This window comes from Podarcis pityusensis, assembly GCF_964106645.2.
Source record: "Podarcis pityusensis genome assembly, chromosome: 16".
NCBI classification, from domain to species: domain Eukaryota; kingdom Metazoa; phylum Chordata; class Lepidosauria; order Squamata; family Lacertidae; genus Podarcis; species Podarcis pityusensis.
This window is the reverse complement of record NC_138041.1, coordinates 15,602,698-15,617,788: the sequence shown is the minus strand read 5'-3', so window position 1 is coordinate 15,617,788 and position 15,091 is coordinate 15,602,698. Positions and strand designations below refer to the sequence as shown.

Sequence of the window (15,091 nt, the reverse complement as noted above, 5' to 3'; positions counted from 1 at the left end):
GTTCAGGGTCCCAAGAAATGGGAGCTAGAATTCCCAGAGTGGTTTCCCTCTTTCCATGAAACTCTGGGAATTATAGCTCTTTGGGGAGAATTGGGTTCCTCTAGGAACCCTCCACACCCGTAACAAACGACAGCTCCCAGGATTCTTTGGCGGAAGAAGCCATGGTTGTTTAAGGTGGTCTGATACCGCTTTAAATGTGGAGTGCAGATGGGACATTCTTTCCAGGTCTAAAGGTGCTGCGTTGGGTTTGGTCTCCAGGCAAAATAAATACCCTTCAGTCAGCTGCTGGAACAAGATACCCTGGAGACCAAATTGGTGGGAGTGGCAGCGGTGGTGTTCTGGACTTTATAACCAGCTCACAGGCCTGGTCTGTAGCTCAAGGGGAGGGGAAGAACCTGACCGCCTTCCCCTGACGTTGTTAGATTTCCTAGCACCCATCAGCCGCAGCAGCCATCATGAACAACATGTCTAGGAAGATGGTTTGCAGTTGCACAATATCTTGTAGGTCGTCTTCGAGTTCCCCATCCCTGGGCGAAAGGAATTTGTCCACCTGAGCCCCGTCGATTGCCGCAACTCCTACCCTGCCCAAATCTTCCTGTTGTGTCCTGTGGTCATGCCTTCCTCCTTGTGAAATTGAGAGGAAGCGTTTTTGAAAAGCAGAACGTCTAGCTCTTGAGAACCTCAACACAATTCTGGGGTGCAAAACCTGTGTCTCACACAGGGTCCGGGAAGCTTGGGGAAGGGCCTTCGCTGGGAGGGTGTCCGCTCTGCATGCAGGAAGGACCCAGGTTCAAATCCCACAAGCATCTCTCTGGTCATTGGTAAGAAGAGTGGAGAAGACTCTCTTCCTGAGAGCTGCTGTCGATGGTCCTGGTAGATGGTTTCAGGCTAGGCCTGCATTCTTCGTTGACACCTCAACATCCCCGCTGAAAGTTAAGGGTCCAAGTGGATCCACTCTCGGTGGAACAGTGGCATCCTCTCCTATGTATTTTTAAAAATATATAATGCCATCAGTATTTGCAAGTGTCTGACTCATTTAAGATTACATAGAACCTTTATTCTCATTAATGAATAAAACTCATGGGGGGAACACTTTTATTTTTAACGAATCTTCATTATGTGTAAAGGGAATATTTGTATGAGTTAATGCTTTGTTATCACCTTGGAGCTGTTTTGTATCTTTGGGCTTTTGTCCTTCCAGGCTTTGACGCTTTAAAATCTCTTCTTTGTTATGTTTGCAAAAAATCAATGAAATAAAATGAAAAGTTGTCTCAGTTGCCAGTAAAGAAATACACAAGATGCAGCCACACAATTTATTGAATCAGAAATAAAACCTAACCAGAGGGGAAATGTGTGTGGTTCCAAAGGGTTTGATGGTCTAAATCAAAACAGTGGCAAGTTCATACTTAAAAGAAGATTAAAACGTAACCTTGGGCTGTACTAAATCCAGACACCTAGACCTGTGGGACCTGACTTTCCTGAGCCACTGTGTTTGTGGATGAAACAAATGAGAAAAAATGGCAAAGAAGGAATCTCAAGCACTTTGGCCCCAGGACAATTTTAGCTCATGTGAGTCCCACCCCCTGCCCCCCAAGAAGGGCGATTTGCCAAGTCTTGAAATACCAGTGATTGTCTAGATTATTGAGGTTAAAGGGCTTCCAAAACTTGATTATGCCCTGGGCCACCGTCAAAAGGTTCAAGATCAGTTTCCTGTTGTTGTGGTCTTGATCCGAATCTGCAAACAAGTTCAAGGGAGCCCGGCAAGTGGAGGGGGTGAATTGTTTCTCGAGTTATCTTCCACTCATTCTCGTGGCACCCTTCCATTCTCTTTGCGGGTGGTGCCACACAAAGGTGGGTGCTGGAGGGTGGGAGGCCCCACTTTGAAACGTGGCTCAACTCTATGAAGCGGTTAGCTCTGTTGCCCAAAAGGTGTGGCGAGGAGGACAGGCAGGGAGCCACGTCTGCCTCCCTATGCTTGCTTTTTCGGCTGAGACAAATGGCTTAACTGTCCTCTCCTTCCTCCCTCGTAGGTTCATGTGTGCCCAGCTGCCCAACCCAGTCCTGGACAGCATCAGCATAATTGACACCCCTGGAATCCTGTCTGGAGAGAAGCAGCGGATAAGCAGAGGTAACACTTGGGCTGAACCTAGACATATATTTTAAAAAACGCGCACTGTGAAAATGCTTTATAAAAAAAGTTTTAAAATATATATATTGAATTTCCCATTAGCTCACCATCGCCACCTAGGGTCACATTTGGTAATGCACTTAAAACACACTTTGAACGTTATATTTGCAGCTGTATAGCCGAGTCCTTGGGGGCCGTGTGTGCAAGAACTTGATGTTTCTTTGCTGCGGTTTTTGCAGGGCTCTTCATATGTTTCTATGAGTGTGGTCCCATCTTCTTGGTCAGACAGACCTCATAGCAACAGCCCCACCATCTTACCTAAGTGAGCTTCAGAATATTAGCACCCGTCCAACCTGCTACAGGTGCTTGTTCAGCAAGTCCCAAGACTTGGACGGAAGAGAGCTGAGCATTGCTGGTATACCGAGGGCACTTTGCACAAGAACCTTGGGCGAGCTCACTCAGCGGCTTCATGTAGGTGTTCCTGGGTGGCTGCTGTGGAACACCATGGTGCTAAGACTAGAACCAATTTGCTGAATAGGAGGAGCATGACCTACAGGGGCACAGTTTCCCAATTCCCAGCCCTGTCCAGAAGGATGTCCTCCTCAAAAGTATTGAAAGCAGCTACGCTCCCAGTGATGCTCCTCCATCAGTGTAACATGGGAGGTCCGGAGGGTATCAACATGAGAACAGGGCCTTCCCAGTGATGGCTCCCTGCTTGTAGAATGCTCTCCTGGGGGAAGCTTGCCTGGCATCAACCGTACATAAAGGTAAAGGGACCCCTGACCATTAGGTCCAGTCGTGGCCGACTCTGGGGTTGCGGCGCTCATCTCGCTTTCTTGGCCAAGGGAGCCGGCGTACAGCTTCCGGGTCATGTGGCCAGCATGACTAAGCCGCCTCTGGCGAACCAGAGCAGTGCACGGAAACGCTGTTTACCTTACTGCTGGAGCGGTACCTATTTATCTACTTGTACTTTGACTTTATCTACTTGCGCGTTCAAACTGCTAGGTTGGCAGGAGCTGGGACCGAGCAATGGGAGCTCACCCCGTTGCGGGGTTTCGAACCGCCGACCTTCTGACCAGCAAGTCCTAGGCTCTGTGGTTTAACCCACAGCGCCACCCGCATCCCCAACCTTACATAGCTTCAGGCAAAAACGTTTCTTTTCTGCCAGGCCCTTGGCTTCTAATTTGCTGCAGCCTCCTTGAGTGAGCAGGATGTTTTAATCCTGCCTTTAAAAAGTAGGATTGTCTTCTAGAGTTTTATAATGGTAACCGAATCTGGGTCAGAAAGCTCAATTTGATGTTGCTCTCAATGCCTGGAGCTATGTTGCCTCCTTTCCCAACCAAACTCCTTGCCCGGAAAGGAAGATCTGGGGCTGCCCCAATAAAACAAACGTTCAGGAACAGAGGATAGTTTTTTAAGAGGGGCTGCCTGACCACCTCCCCCGTTGGGGGCGGTGGGTTTTCTAACCCTTGGTTGTAGGCGGTGGGTTTAAAATTAGGAGGGTTGCTTTGATGGGGTACATAATCTGGGAGGTTGAATGTATGCCCAGCGTGTTGTGGCTTCTTAAGTGAAATGTTCCGTCCTTGGGAGGGGCAGAGAAGAGCCTCCCCCCCTCCCCCCTGCCTTTGGCCTATAGCCTGTATCTCCTGGCCAAGTTCAGGCCTCCTTGGAGGAAACTCCCCCCCCCCCCAATTCCCCTCGCTGAAGTTTCCAGGCATAGCTTGAAAATATGTGGCTGGCACGAGAAGGGTGTTCTAGGTGGTGTACATGCCTCGCCAGGAAGGAGCAGCATTCCTGATGCCTGGGGAGTGTCGCTGCCCCCCTCTCCTTGGGCCCGGGGCAAGCGGAGACGGCGTCTCGTGCTGCGCTGATAGCGAAACTCTGCTCCTGCCAAGCAGATGGACGGCAGCTAAAAATAGCTGCCTTCTTCCCAGGCTCCTGTCTCGGCCATCTTCCCTCTGCCTGTCCTACTACGTCTTGAGACACACCCCAGTTTGGCTTCCATCATCTCCTGGCTGTGCTACAGTCTCCTTTCCAGGTGGGGGGCCTAGCACCTCTGCTGCCTTTGGGGTTGGGGGCAGAGAAGGGAACCAGGCCTTGCCCCAGAGGAGAGGTTATAGGGAGATGGAGGGGCTCTTTGCTGTCCTGCTGCCCGAGTTGGACAGAAGTGAAACATGTGTCTTATTGCAGGCCTGGAAATTTGACTTTTCTCCTTGCCCTGCTATCAGGAAGTGCTGCAGATGAGCGATAAGGCTCCACTTGACTCCAGCAAGCAAGAAACCAGGATGTGGTGGTCAATGAGCTTTAGTTTAGCAAATGAGTGCTCATACACATTTTATTTTTTTTAAACTATGCATTAATATATGGAATCTCGCAGTCACCGAGAAACTAGCTCGCAAACTTCATGTGCTCATGAAGAACCTATAAAACGCTTTTATAAAGTTTGGTGGACCTTTGTGTCTTACGCATCAACTAACAACTTACATGACCTGCACGTAGAAAAGAAATAATGGACTCCCTGATTTAATATCTATTTAAATTGGTTGTATTTACTGTCCTGACCTGTACTGTATGAATATCTCTTCAGTGGCTTCCCAGCTTTTTTGGGGTGTGTGGGTGTGTTTTCTTCACTTCTTGTTGTTGCCTGCAAAAAGAAAAATTGTATAATGGTCTAACTCTTGGGAGGCTTAGTTTGCTCAGAATTAAGCAGTCTCAGCCAACTCCTGCCCTTGCGGAGGCAGACCTCTATGCGTGCCTTCTGTGCCCTTTGCCCTCTCTCACAGAGATATGTGGCCAAGCCAGTCTGAGCTTTGCTGGGAGCTGGATTCCCTTCTGGTGCTGGTCTGGCAGGGGCCTCCCAGAGGCTGCTCAGGAGCCGTTCTGCTGAGCGCCGGAGGGCAAAACAAGTGTGTGTTGATCCCCTCCGTCACGTTCCACAGACATAGGGAGACAAGGATATGGCAGTGGTTGGACTGTTGTGCTTCAGGGTATCTTGCATCCTGATCTCTGCCACTAGCAAGGTGACCAAGTCCCCTATGGGAAGCTGCAGCCCCTGCCTTGCAGAAAGAACGCTGCGGCACGAGGAAGACCAATGTGGCTCTAGGCGTTGGCCAATGAGCTTAGAGATGCTTCAGTGTTCGCTCTCCTCTCCTTTGCCCTCCTCATTCGTTTTTCCTTTTATAGCTTGTCTAATAGATGGAGAGCCGCCGGCAGGAAGAGGAACTGTTGTATGTTTTGCTGAACGTAAGCTTTTGTGCTTAGCAGCAGCCTTAAGATGAAGTATCTTACAGCCCTTCAGGTACGCAGGCAGAAAGCTGCAGAAAAAGCAGGCTGGCAAACTCAGTTGGATAGAAGTGTGCAGGAAATGCTAGTGGCATTTCAGAAGCCAGGGAGACAGGATTGATTTTGTCAACCTCTGTCACTATTATTCCTGCTGGAGCAAAAGACACCCCCCCCCCCCCATTTATTGCACCTTGTTCCCCTCCCAGTGTCGGGGGGTGGGGATCCAGTTCCCTTCCCAGCTCTGGATTTCCAAGACAGGATCATCTGTGAAGCTGACCAGCCTTTGATGATGCTTTGGGAGTAAACGTGAACGAGTGTATAGGATTAGTTCAACTTAGAGCCTTGGTGCTCTGGTTTGTTTTGCATTCTGTTTCAAGGTTCTGCCTGCTTTCCCACTACCTTTGTTTCCTATTTAAGTTTCTTAATTTGACCGCTGAGCTGTGTGTGGTTGGCAGCCTCCAGGTTTCTGAATCCCCATGTGCCCAGATACCTGGCCTTCAAACTACTGGGAGTTTGGGATTGGCATTGTAAGCAGACCAGCACACTCTTCTGTGGGTCTGGGAGAGAGTGTGGACTTCCACTACAGTCTGAGCAAACCAGAAAGGTGCAGTTTGGACTGAGGAGTCCTGGGTCACTGGCTCAGAACCTTTTAAATAAGTAATTGCTTTAGTGCATCCTAGCTTCCCTCCCCTCTGGGGTTTCAGGAGTGAAAGGGTGGGTGGCATCGACGCAAGGCTGCTGTGTCACAGTTGGGCATCCGAGAGTGTGGGAGAGGCTCTCTGGAGCACCCCTGCTTCGTCACACCTTCCAGCTCTACAATTCCATTATTAATCTTATTTATTTTCATATATGCCCCTGTGTTCGCCGCCAAGGTAATTTTTATATGCAGCGCTTTGCAGATTCTTAAAATAAGATACCAGTAAACTCGGAAAGCCCCACATTCCTGGCTGTTTGCTTTGCAAAGTGTCTCTGGGCGTGTGGGGCAGTGGTGGAACTTCTCTTCCGCCCCCTGCCCCAATCACTCGCCCTGCTTCCACCTTCCTGCCTGGAACACGGGAAGGAATGGGGAACAGGGTGTCCGGCTATTGCCTCCCAGGCCACTGCCCCCCCCAACCTCCTTTTGCTTTTCCTCATTGCTGCATCTCTGGTCTCCTCTGTTGGCAGGGAGCCTTTTGCAAAACAGTGGGTGTGGCTGTCCGGTGATGTCAATGCTTTTTGCAGTGACTCACAGGAAGTTGGAATTCTTACTCCTATTGTTTTTCAGGAGGGCTGGGAGGGCCTCACTTTTTCCACACCTCGTCCAGGCCAGGAAGTATAGCCTGCGAGAGGTTTACCTGGAAATGTTTCAGGGAATCCAAAAGGTGGAAAAGCTTTTCTGGGATGGTGATTCAGAGTGTGTGTGTGTGTGTGTGTGTGTGTGTGTGTGTGTGTGTATTTAGAGGGGAAAAACCATTTGAGGTATCCCCTTACAAAACCTTCCTTCCTTCCTCCTCCTCCTCAAACGTTCCAAAGAGAGATCTGGAAAAAGGAAGCTCTCTTGCCCTGAGTCAGGCCACTGACTCACCTGACCCAGTCCTATCTGCAGAGACTGGCTGTGCTGGTTCTCTGGGGTTTCAGCGCCAGGCCTTCCCCCACGTGAGTTCAACTGGGGATCCTTTGTGAGCAAAGCAAGGTGTTTTTCCCGTCCGCTCCGTTTGCCTCCCTCCCTGGCACTGGTGCTTTCTCTCGGCCTGGAATAGCTTAACTTCCCCAAATGACACTTCCATTCTAGGAAGCAAGATGTGCACATCAGCATGGGGAAAGTTCCCCCTTTTCAGATGAATTGGAAATCACAGGGGTTTCTTTTTTCTTCTTCTTTTTTTTGCAAACAAAGGCGATTCTGCTGTGTGGGAGATTTGGCACATTCTGGCCTCCCTCTTCCCCTTGCAGCATCTGAGAGCGATAAGCCTGCGGTGTCTGCTTCCCATCTCTCGCCAGCCTCCTTTGGCCGCCCTGAATTCTGCTCCTGGGCTGGGGCTGGCGTGACCACCGTTTCTCTCTTGCAGCTGAGCTTTCGAATGCCAATAAAGTGGTACTTCGAGTTACAAACGCCTCAGGTTACAAATGCTTCAGGTTACAAACTCCGCTAACCTGGAAGAGTTACCTCGAGTTGAGAACTTTGCCCCAGGATGAGAACGGAAATCGTGTGCTGGCGGCGCAGCGGCAGCAAGAGGCCCCATTAGCGAAAGCACGCCTCTAGTTAAGAACAGTTTCAGGTTAAGAACGGACCTACAGAACGAATTAAGTTCGTAACTAGAGGTACCACTGTACAAGGAACATCTGCTGGGTCGGCCAATGGCCCACCTGGTCCAGCATCCCATTCACACTGTTGCCGGCCAGATGCCTCTTTTGGGAAACTGGCAAGCAGGATCCGAGTGTGAGTTCAGTTCTCCCCTCCTGCGGTATTCAGAAGCAGTGCTGTCTTGGTGTGGGGTTGGGGGGAGAGGGGCAGAGCACAGCCGTAATGGCTAGTAGCCGAGGATAGTCCTCTCCTCCATGAATTTCTCCAGTCCTCTTCTGAAACTATCGAAGCTGGTGCCCGTCAGGGTCTCCTGTGGGAGTGAGTTCCATAGGTTAAATCTGCACTGCATGGAGAAGGACTTTCCTTTTATCCGTCCTAAACCTTGCGATGGCTCCAATTGCAGTTGCCTTTCTTCGTAAACCTCCGGTGGTGGCTGATGGAAGTTCATAGCCTGGCTTTTGGAGCGTGAGGAGAGTGCCTCTGAGCATGCATGAAGTGCACACCCCCTCATTGCCTGCAGTGTACAAGCCAGGGAACCTGAGCTGCAGGGTGGCTTGTTGTGGTAGGAATGTGAGCAGAAGGGTTTGTGAAAGCCTAGTTTGGTATGATATGTGCCACTCCGGGGCAGGGATAGAGGTGGGCGTGGGGAGAGGGAGGCAACATCCCTCTCTGCACTGGAGGGCACCCAGCCCTGGCTTGTGGGAAAGCCTTGGCCCTTGGTGACCTCCTGCCTGGCAGCCCAGTAACCTCGCCTGGAAGCTGCCCTTGGGAAAGTTCCTCTACAGCTGGTGAGCCACAACTTCCCCCTTCAGTTAAAATGAGCGTGTTCCTTCCACCGAATAGCTGATGTAATAAACAAAAATCTGCCCTTATTCCCTTATGGGGGACACAAGAGGCCTTAGAGTCCTTTGTAGGTTCTCCATCGGTCGGAGAAAATAACAGAGGCCAACCAGAGAATATTGAGAAGCAAAGCAGCTCGTAAGCCTGATCTTTATTGAACTGTTGCAACAGGGTGCTCCCCTCACACGCAGGAGAGGAAGAGGACCCAGAACCCAGGTGTGCCCGCCCTTATATAGACACTTTTAATTCCCTGCCCTGGAGCTCAAGACCACCCCCCACAAACCCCATCACAGAAGGGGTATAACCCAAGACCCACCCCCCCACAAACATCATACCTACATCACAGAAAAGGTGGTCTACAACAGAAATTTGAATGTTGTTGTTTTTCCTGTCTGCCAGGTTATCTGATAATGCCTTATCTGATTGCCTTTCCTGGTAGTCTGGCCATTCCTTTGAGATGGTGATTACCCACTTCCTGAGACAATGGGAATGTTCTCTCTCCCCCCCCCCCCCTCGCAGAGAAAACATTTGGTCAGTTTGGGAGTCAAAATGGTTTCAGGGCGGTCTTCCTGTGCTGCTCCAGACATGTGGTCCCCATATCTATGTACGTGCTAGATTGGTACATTTATGAACATTTATTATATATATAAAATACCTTAAATTTTTTATTTCACTAAAAAAAGGAAGAAATTCCCCAGCCTCACTTCATGCAGAAATCACCCGGCTGGTGCCTGATGTCTAATTCTCACTGCTGCCGCTCGAAGTTAGCCCTTCGAAGAGTGGACAGAGAAAAGGTTTTTTCCTCCCTCTCTCGTAACACGAGAAGTCGTGGGCACCCAGTCCTGGAAGATTCAGGAAAGGTGATAGCACTTCTTTGCATAGTGCCGAGTTAACCTGTGGAACTCCCTCCCACAGTGATGGCCGCCAACCTAGATGGTTTTAAAAAGGGGACTAGACAAATTCATGGGTCAGAGGGCCCTCTGGCTACTAGCCACAATGGCTCCGCTCGGCTTTAACCGTTGGAGGCAGCGACACTGGGCTTAGATGGGCCATCAGCCTGAAATCCACCAGGTTCTCCTGAAATTCTTGCGAGTTTCAGCCCCCCACTTCCAAGTGGTGGTGGGATTTCTCCCTTTTCACTACCCTGATTATCATGAGTTAAAAGCCTCTGCTAGCAGCTATGGGACTCTGATCCGAAGCAGCTGAACTGGAAAGGAATGCAGATGCCTTTCTCTGTGAATTGTCATCTCTGCTGCACCAGGACCTCCATTATTCTGAGTTCTGGATGTGTATGGAGGCGGGGGCTGTCGTCATCCTGTCTGCCCTGAGTTGGGGCCTCAAGCAAGACCCATAACTGAGTGGCAGGGCACCTGTTCTGCTTGCAGAAGGCTGGGAACCCTACCCGTCCCTGGAACAGTGGGAGAGCTGCCATCAGCCACCCCAGACTCTTAGGCACAATTGGAGCAGCAATGATTCTGAATTCCAGTTTCTGGAAACCACAAGAGGGGAGAGGGCCTTGTGCCAGGGTCCTGCTTGCAGATTTCCCACAAGCTGGCCACCACGAGGACAGAATGATAGACTAGATGGGCCACCAGCCTGATCCAGCAGTGTCGCCTTATGTTCTTACATTTTCCTTTAAGTGCCGTATTTTCTGCTCCATAAGCCGCACCAGACCACAAGATGCACCTAGTTTTTGGAGGAGGAAAACAAAACAAAAAAATATTCTGAATCTCAGAAGCCAGAACAGCAAGAGGGATCACTGTGCAGCGAAAGCAGCAATCCCTCTTGCTGTTCTGGCTTCTGGGATAGCTGCGCAGCCTGCATTCGCTCCATAAGACGCACACACGTTTCCCCTTACTTTTTAGGAGGGAAAAAGTGAGTCTTACAGAGCAAAAAATACGGTATGTCTTAGGGTTAGGAAGTAAAATGTGCAAGTACCCTTCTAGGTGACTTCTGTGAGATGAGGCAGCCTTGCTGCTCCGACCTTTCAGGATTTTTTAGCCAGTGAGGAACATTGGGGTTGTGACTGATGAGTGAGTTGTTTGGACACCAGGCTATAGAATCTCTAGGGTCCCAAAGAACTGCTGTCTGTCCCCCCGACCCCATCAGTCACTGTACTCTTTCTGTTTGTCTTGTTCTCCAGTCCTTGGAAAAGGCAAACTATGTAAATTCCAAGCAACCAGCATGCCTCTTTCCTGTGGTGAGTTTGTTTGAGATGAGGTACTTCCTAGAAGTCATTTTCTGCAAGCTCTACTCCAAAATAATTTTGAGTGGACGTTAAAAAATTCCACCCCCCTTCCGGTCACTAATGCATAGCTGTCAACGTTCTCCTTTTTTTAACGGTAATTCCCTTATTCTGAATAGGATTCCTTGCAAGAAAAGGGAAAAGTTGACAGCTATGCACTAATGTAAAATTTGAAAACTTCGCAAAGAGGCTTAGCCATGTCTGCTATGTATGAGCGGAAGAGCAGGCACTCATTAAGAATTCACATCACTATTATTAACTTTATTACCCCCAGGCCCCAGGATGGGTTACAACAAATTAAAATTCAGAATTATAAACCATTGAAGCAAATCCCACACAGGAATATGGTTAATTTACAGTGCAATTATGTACATGTCCACTCGGATATAACTTTCTTTAACTGAAAACAATAGTTAAGACATCATAACACAGTTAGAACCAGTGATTAAAGTACAGAATGCCCAGTGTCTTGCCTCGTCTGCACCTTAGTTCTACAAGGCCCCTCTGAACAGGAAACTCTTAGCCAGTCCAACCTCCCTTGGGGGGGGGGGGAATCCCTCAATCTAGGAGCAGCTACAGAAAAGGCTCCACCAAATACCACCACCAGGCCTACTTCTTGTGTTGATGGGACCGAGAAGGGGTTCACCCAAGGATCTTGGCACCCAGGCAGGTTCATCCAGAACCGTCTGGGTGAAATTGGACTACAGCTCCCATCATCCCTGGCCATGTTGGCTGGGGCAACAGTATATGGAGGACCACAGATCTTCTCCACCCTATTCTGGGGCTCTCACTACACCATCTAGGAGAGCTTCCTGTCTGATTTATGAGCTTTGGCTGATTCTCCAGCTACGACCGTTCCTGACCCACTGTAATCCACACACTGGTAACCTCAAGGCCAGACTACTGCAACACGCTCTGTGGTGCTGCCCTTGGAAGCTCCAGACGGTGCGGAATGTGGTGGCCAGACTGCTGATGGGGGCATCTTTCTGACAACATGCAAAGCCCTTGTTAAAACATCTGCACTGGCTACCCATCTGCTGCTGAGCCAGGTTCAAGGTCCTTGTATTAATTTACAAAGCCTTGAGCAGTTTAGGTCCAGAGTACCTAAGAGGTCACTGAGATCATCCACAGAAGCGTTGGTGGCTGGTTCCAGAGTTGGTGAGGCACATTTGACAACAAGAACAACAAGTAAACAAGCCTTTACTGTCATTGGCTCCAATGTCGTTCCTCTTCATTCCACCTCCATGTGGAATGTCTGTGGAATGTGGAGTTGTGGAATGCTCTGCCACTAGAGATTCTGCAAGATGCCTTCAGTTTCCTGTATTAAACACCTGCTGAAAACTTTTCTGTTCTGTCAGGCTCATGCAGGCAGTTAAGAATGAATGCATCTTTCCATAATCATCAGCTGATTTCTGATTTTAACTTTGTTAGGTTTATCGTTTGGCCTTTATATAGATGCAGTAATTGTTGTAAACCACTCTGGTACTTTTTAAAATGAGTATCGGTGTATAGATAAATAAAACAAATGTCTGGCAGCTTTGCGCGGTCAGGGAGAGAGATTCAGCTTCTCTTGTTCAGCCTTCTTCCTTGTGTGAAGCTCTGTTAGCAAGAGTGAACAGGCTCTGCAAATGCAGCTGCTCATCTCTCCCTCCCAAAGTCTCCCCCCCCCCACTTCCTGTTTTCAACCCATTGTCTGTAAATTGGCTGACTTTGGCATGAGATGAGCAGATAAAAGATTGTCAGGGCAGGAGATCAAGCTGAGCACAGCAGGGCCACAAGCATCTAGCGAGTCCAGAGCAAGGGGACAATTCCGGGCTTTGGGTTAAAACCCAGAGGCAGGTTCAGGCAAGCCAACAAGGGGAGGGGGGAATTCTTTAGATGTGCTCAGACTTGCAAGGGTCGACCTGAAGCAGGTCTTAGTCTCTTTTCTTCAGTAGGTTGAAAATGGCTTCTGACCCATTTAACAGCAAAAAAAGGCTTCTTGACCACCCCCAAACAGCTGAGCCAGGTTATCAAGGCATACCCTCCAACATTTCTCTGATGAAAATTTGTTGTTGTTTAGTCGTTTAGTCGTGTCCGACTCTTTGTGACCCCATGGACCAGAGCACGCCAGGCACTTCTGTCTTCCACTGCCTTCCGCAGTTTGGTCAAACTCATGCTGGTAGCTTCGAGAACACTGTCCAACCATCTCGTCCTCTGTCGTCCTCTTCTCCTTGTGCCCTCCATCTTTCCCAACATCAGGGTCTTTTCCAGGGAGGCTTCTCTTCTCATGAGGTGGCCAAAGTATTGGAGCCTCAGCTTCAGGATCTGTCCTTCCAGTGGGACATCCTATTCAATTATTATTATTATTATTATTATTATTATTATTATTATTATTTATTAATGTTGCTGTTTATACCTCACCCATCTGACTGGGTTTGCTGCAGCCACTCTGGGCCGCTTCCAACATGAATAAAAACATAATAAAACATTAAACATTAAAAAAAGCTTCCCTATACAGGGCTGCCTTCAGATGGCTCGGGTCAGATAACTCCCTAACCTCCAACATGTCTCCGATGGGAATAGAGACATCCTAAGGAAAAGCGGGACATCTGGATCAAATCAGAAACTGTCATGGCTTCTGTAAATCTGGGACTGTCCCTGGGAAATAGGAATACTTGGAGGGTCTGTCAAGGCTATCGGTGGCTACTAACTACCATGCTGTGTCTCTGTGGTCAGAGGCAGTAAATGCTTCTGAATACTAGTTGCTGGAAAGCACAAGAGGGGAGAAGAGTCTTGTGCTCTTGAGTTCTGTTTGCCAGTTTCCCACTGGGGCATCTGGTTTGGCTGCTGTTAGAGCAGGATTCTGGGTTTGATGGGCCGCCATTGGCCTGATCCGGCAGGGCTCGTCTGATGTCTATTTGGGGGAACCTCTGGCCAGTGTCCTGGGCTGGCCGCATTTGCATTTCTTGCAGTGTTTCAAACTTTGGGTCCCCAGCTATTGTTGGACTACAACTCCCATCATCCCTGACCACTGGTCATACCTAGCTAAGGATGATGGGAGTTGTAGTCCAGCAACAGCTGGGGACCCAGGTTTGAGAAACACTGCAACGCTATGGATTGGCTGGTGACTGTCGAATCCCTTGAGGCGGGGAGCCCAACATCACCAGCCCATCTGTGAAGTTAGAGAAATGCAAACTCAGTCAGCCCACAATAGCCAGATTGTGCCTTTCTGAGCTTTGCTGTTCTTCAGCTGTAGAACGGGACTGCATGCTTCAGTGCTGACAAAACATTTCTCTTCCCTTTTTTAAAAAAGTTACTCTTGTGATTAGCCATGCAGAAGCCACTTCTTTCAACTGCTCCTTCTCTCAGCCTCAGACCTCCTCACATGTAAAGCAGGAGCATTGACAGCTTGGTTTTTTTTTTGATGGGGGTGTTCCTTCAGCTCCACTGGCCAGCTGAGATTTCTGTCTTAGAATGCAGTACAATTGCATCTTATGCAGAGGTTCCGTTCCAATGAGGGTTCCATGTACACATGAACATTGTGTGTACATTGTGAATCCCCCATACTCTATGAGAGCCAGCATGCTGAGCAGGCCTTGCCCCTCCAAGCAAGACAGAGAGCTAAAAGTTGTTCCCCTAGCTCTTCTCCAAAATCTTCCTCCTATTTTAGTCTTAATGAGATAAGGGGAGGGGTGGCCAATTGTTGTGAAGGTTTTATATAGTTTGAAAACAATTCCCTTGAGGATAATACTGGTGTTTTTTTTATATATAAGATATTTATTGAAATTTTCAAAATATTACAAAAGAAAAATAGAAAAAAGAAAAATACAAAATAAAAATAGTTAAAAACAACTCGATCTTTCCATTACATATTTTTCATTAGCTTATTTCCCGGACCTCCTCACGCCTCCCTTTTTTGTATTCCAGTTCGGTTTGTTGGTTCAGCAAATACTTCCCCTCTTTGTTTATCCAAGTCTTAAATCTTAAAATATTATAACATTAAATTTTTACCTGTTAATAATCCATTTTTCATATTCCCTTATAGTATTACAGCTAGAAACCACTTACTTTCTATCCAACATCATTCTAACATTCATTGATTTTACAATATTTCTGTAAATAGTCTTTAAATTTCTTCCAATCTTCTTCCACCGACTCTTCTCCCTGGTCTCGGATTCTGCCAGTCATTTCCGCTAATTCCATATAGTCCATCACCTTCATCTGCCATTCTTCCAGAGTGGGTAGATCTTGTGTCTTCCAATACTTTGCAATGAGTATTCTTGCTGCTGTTGTGGCATACATGAAAAAAGTTCTGTCCTTCTTTGGCACCAAT

The 15,091-nt window shown here is 48.4% G+C and overlaps 1 protein-coding gene across 2 annotated transcripts in view; it reads left to right on the top strand.

Moving 5' to 3' along the window:
• Positions 1-15,091, top strand: part of EHD1 (EH domain containing 1) — a 32,824-nt gene that overhangs the window by 10,101 nt on the left and 7,632 nt on the right. For both annotated transcript variants that reach the window (XM_080985923.1, XM_080985922.1), the window contains exon 3: positions 2,031-2,128. In XM_080985923.1, coding sequence (XP_080842049.1) covers positions 2,031-2,128 — 98 coding nt within the window. The remainder of the gene's footprint in view (positions 1-2,030; positions 2,129-15,091) is intronic.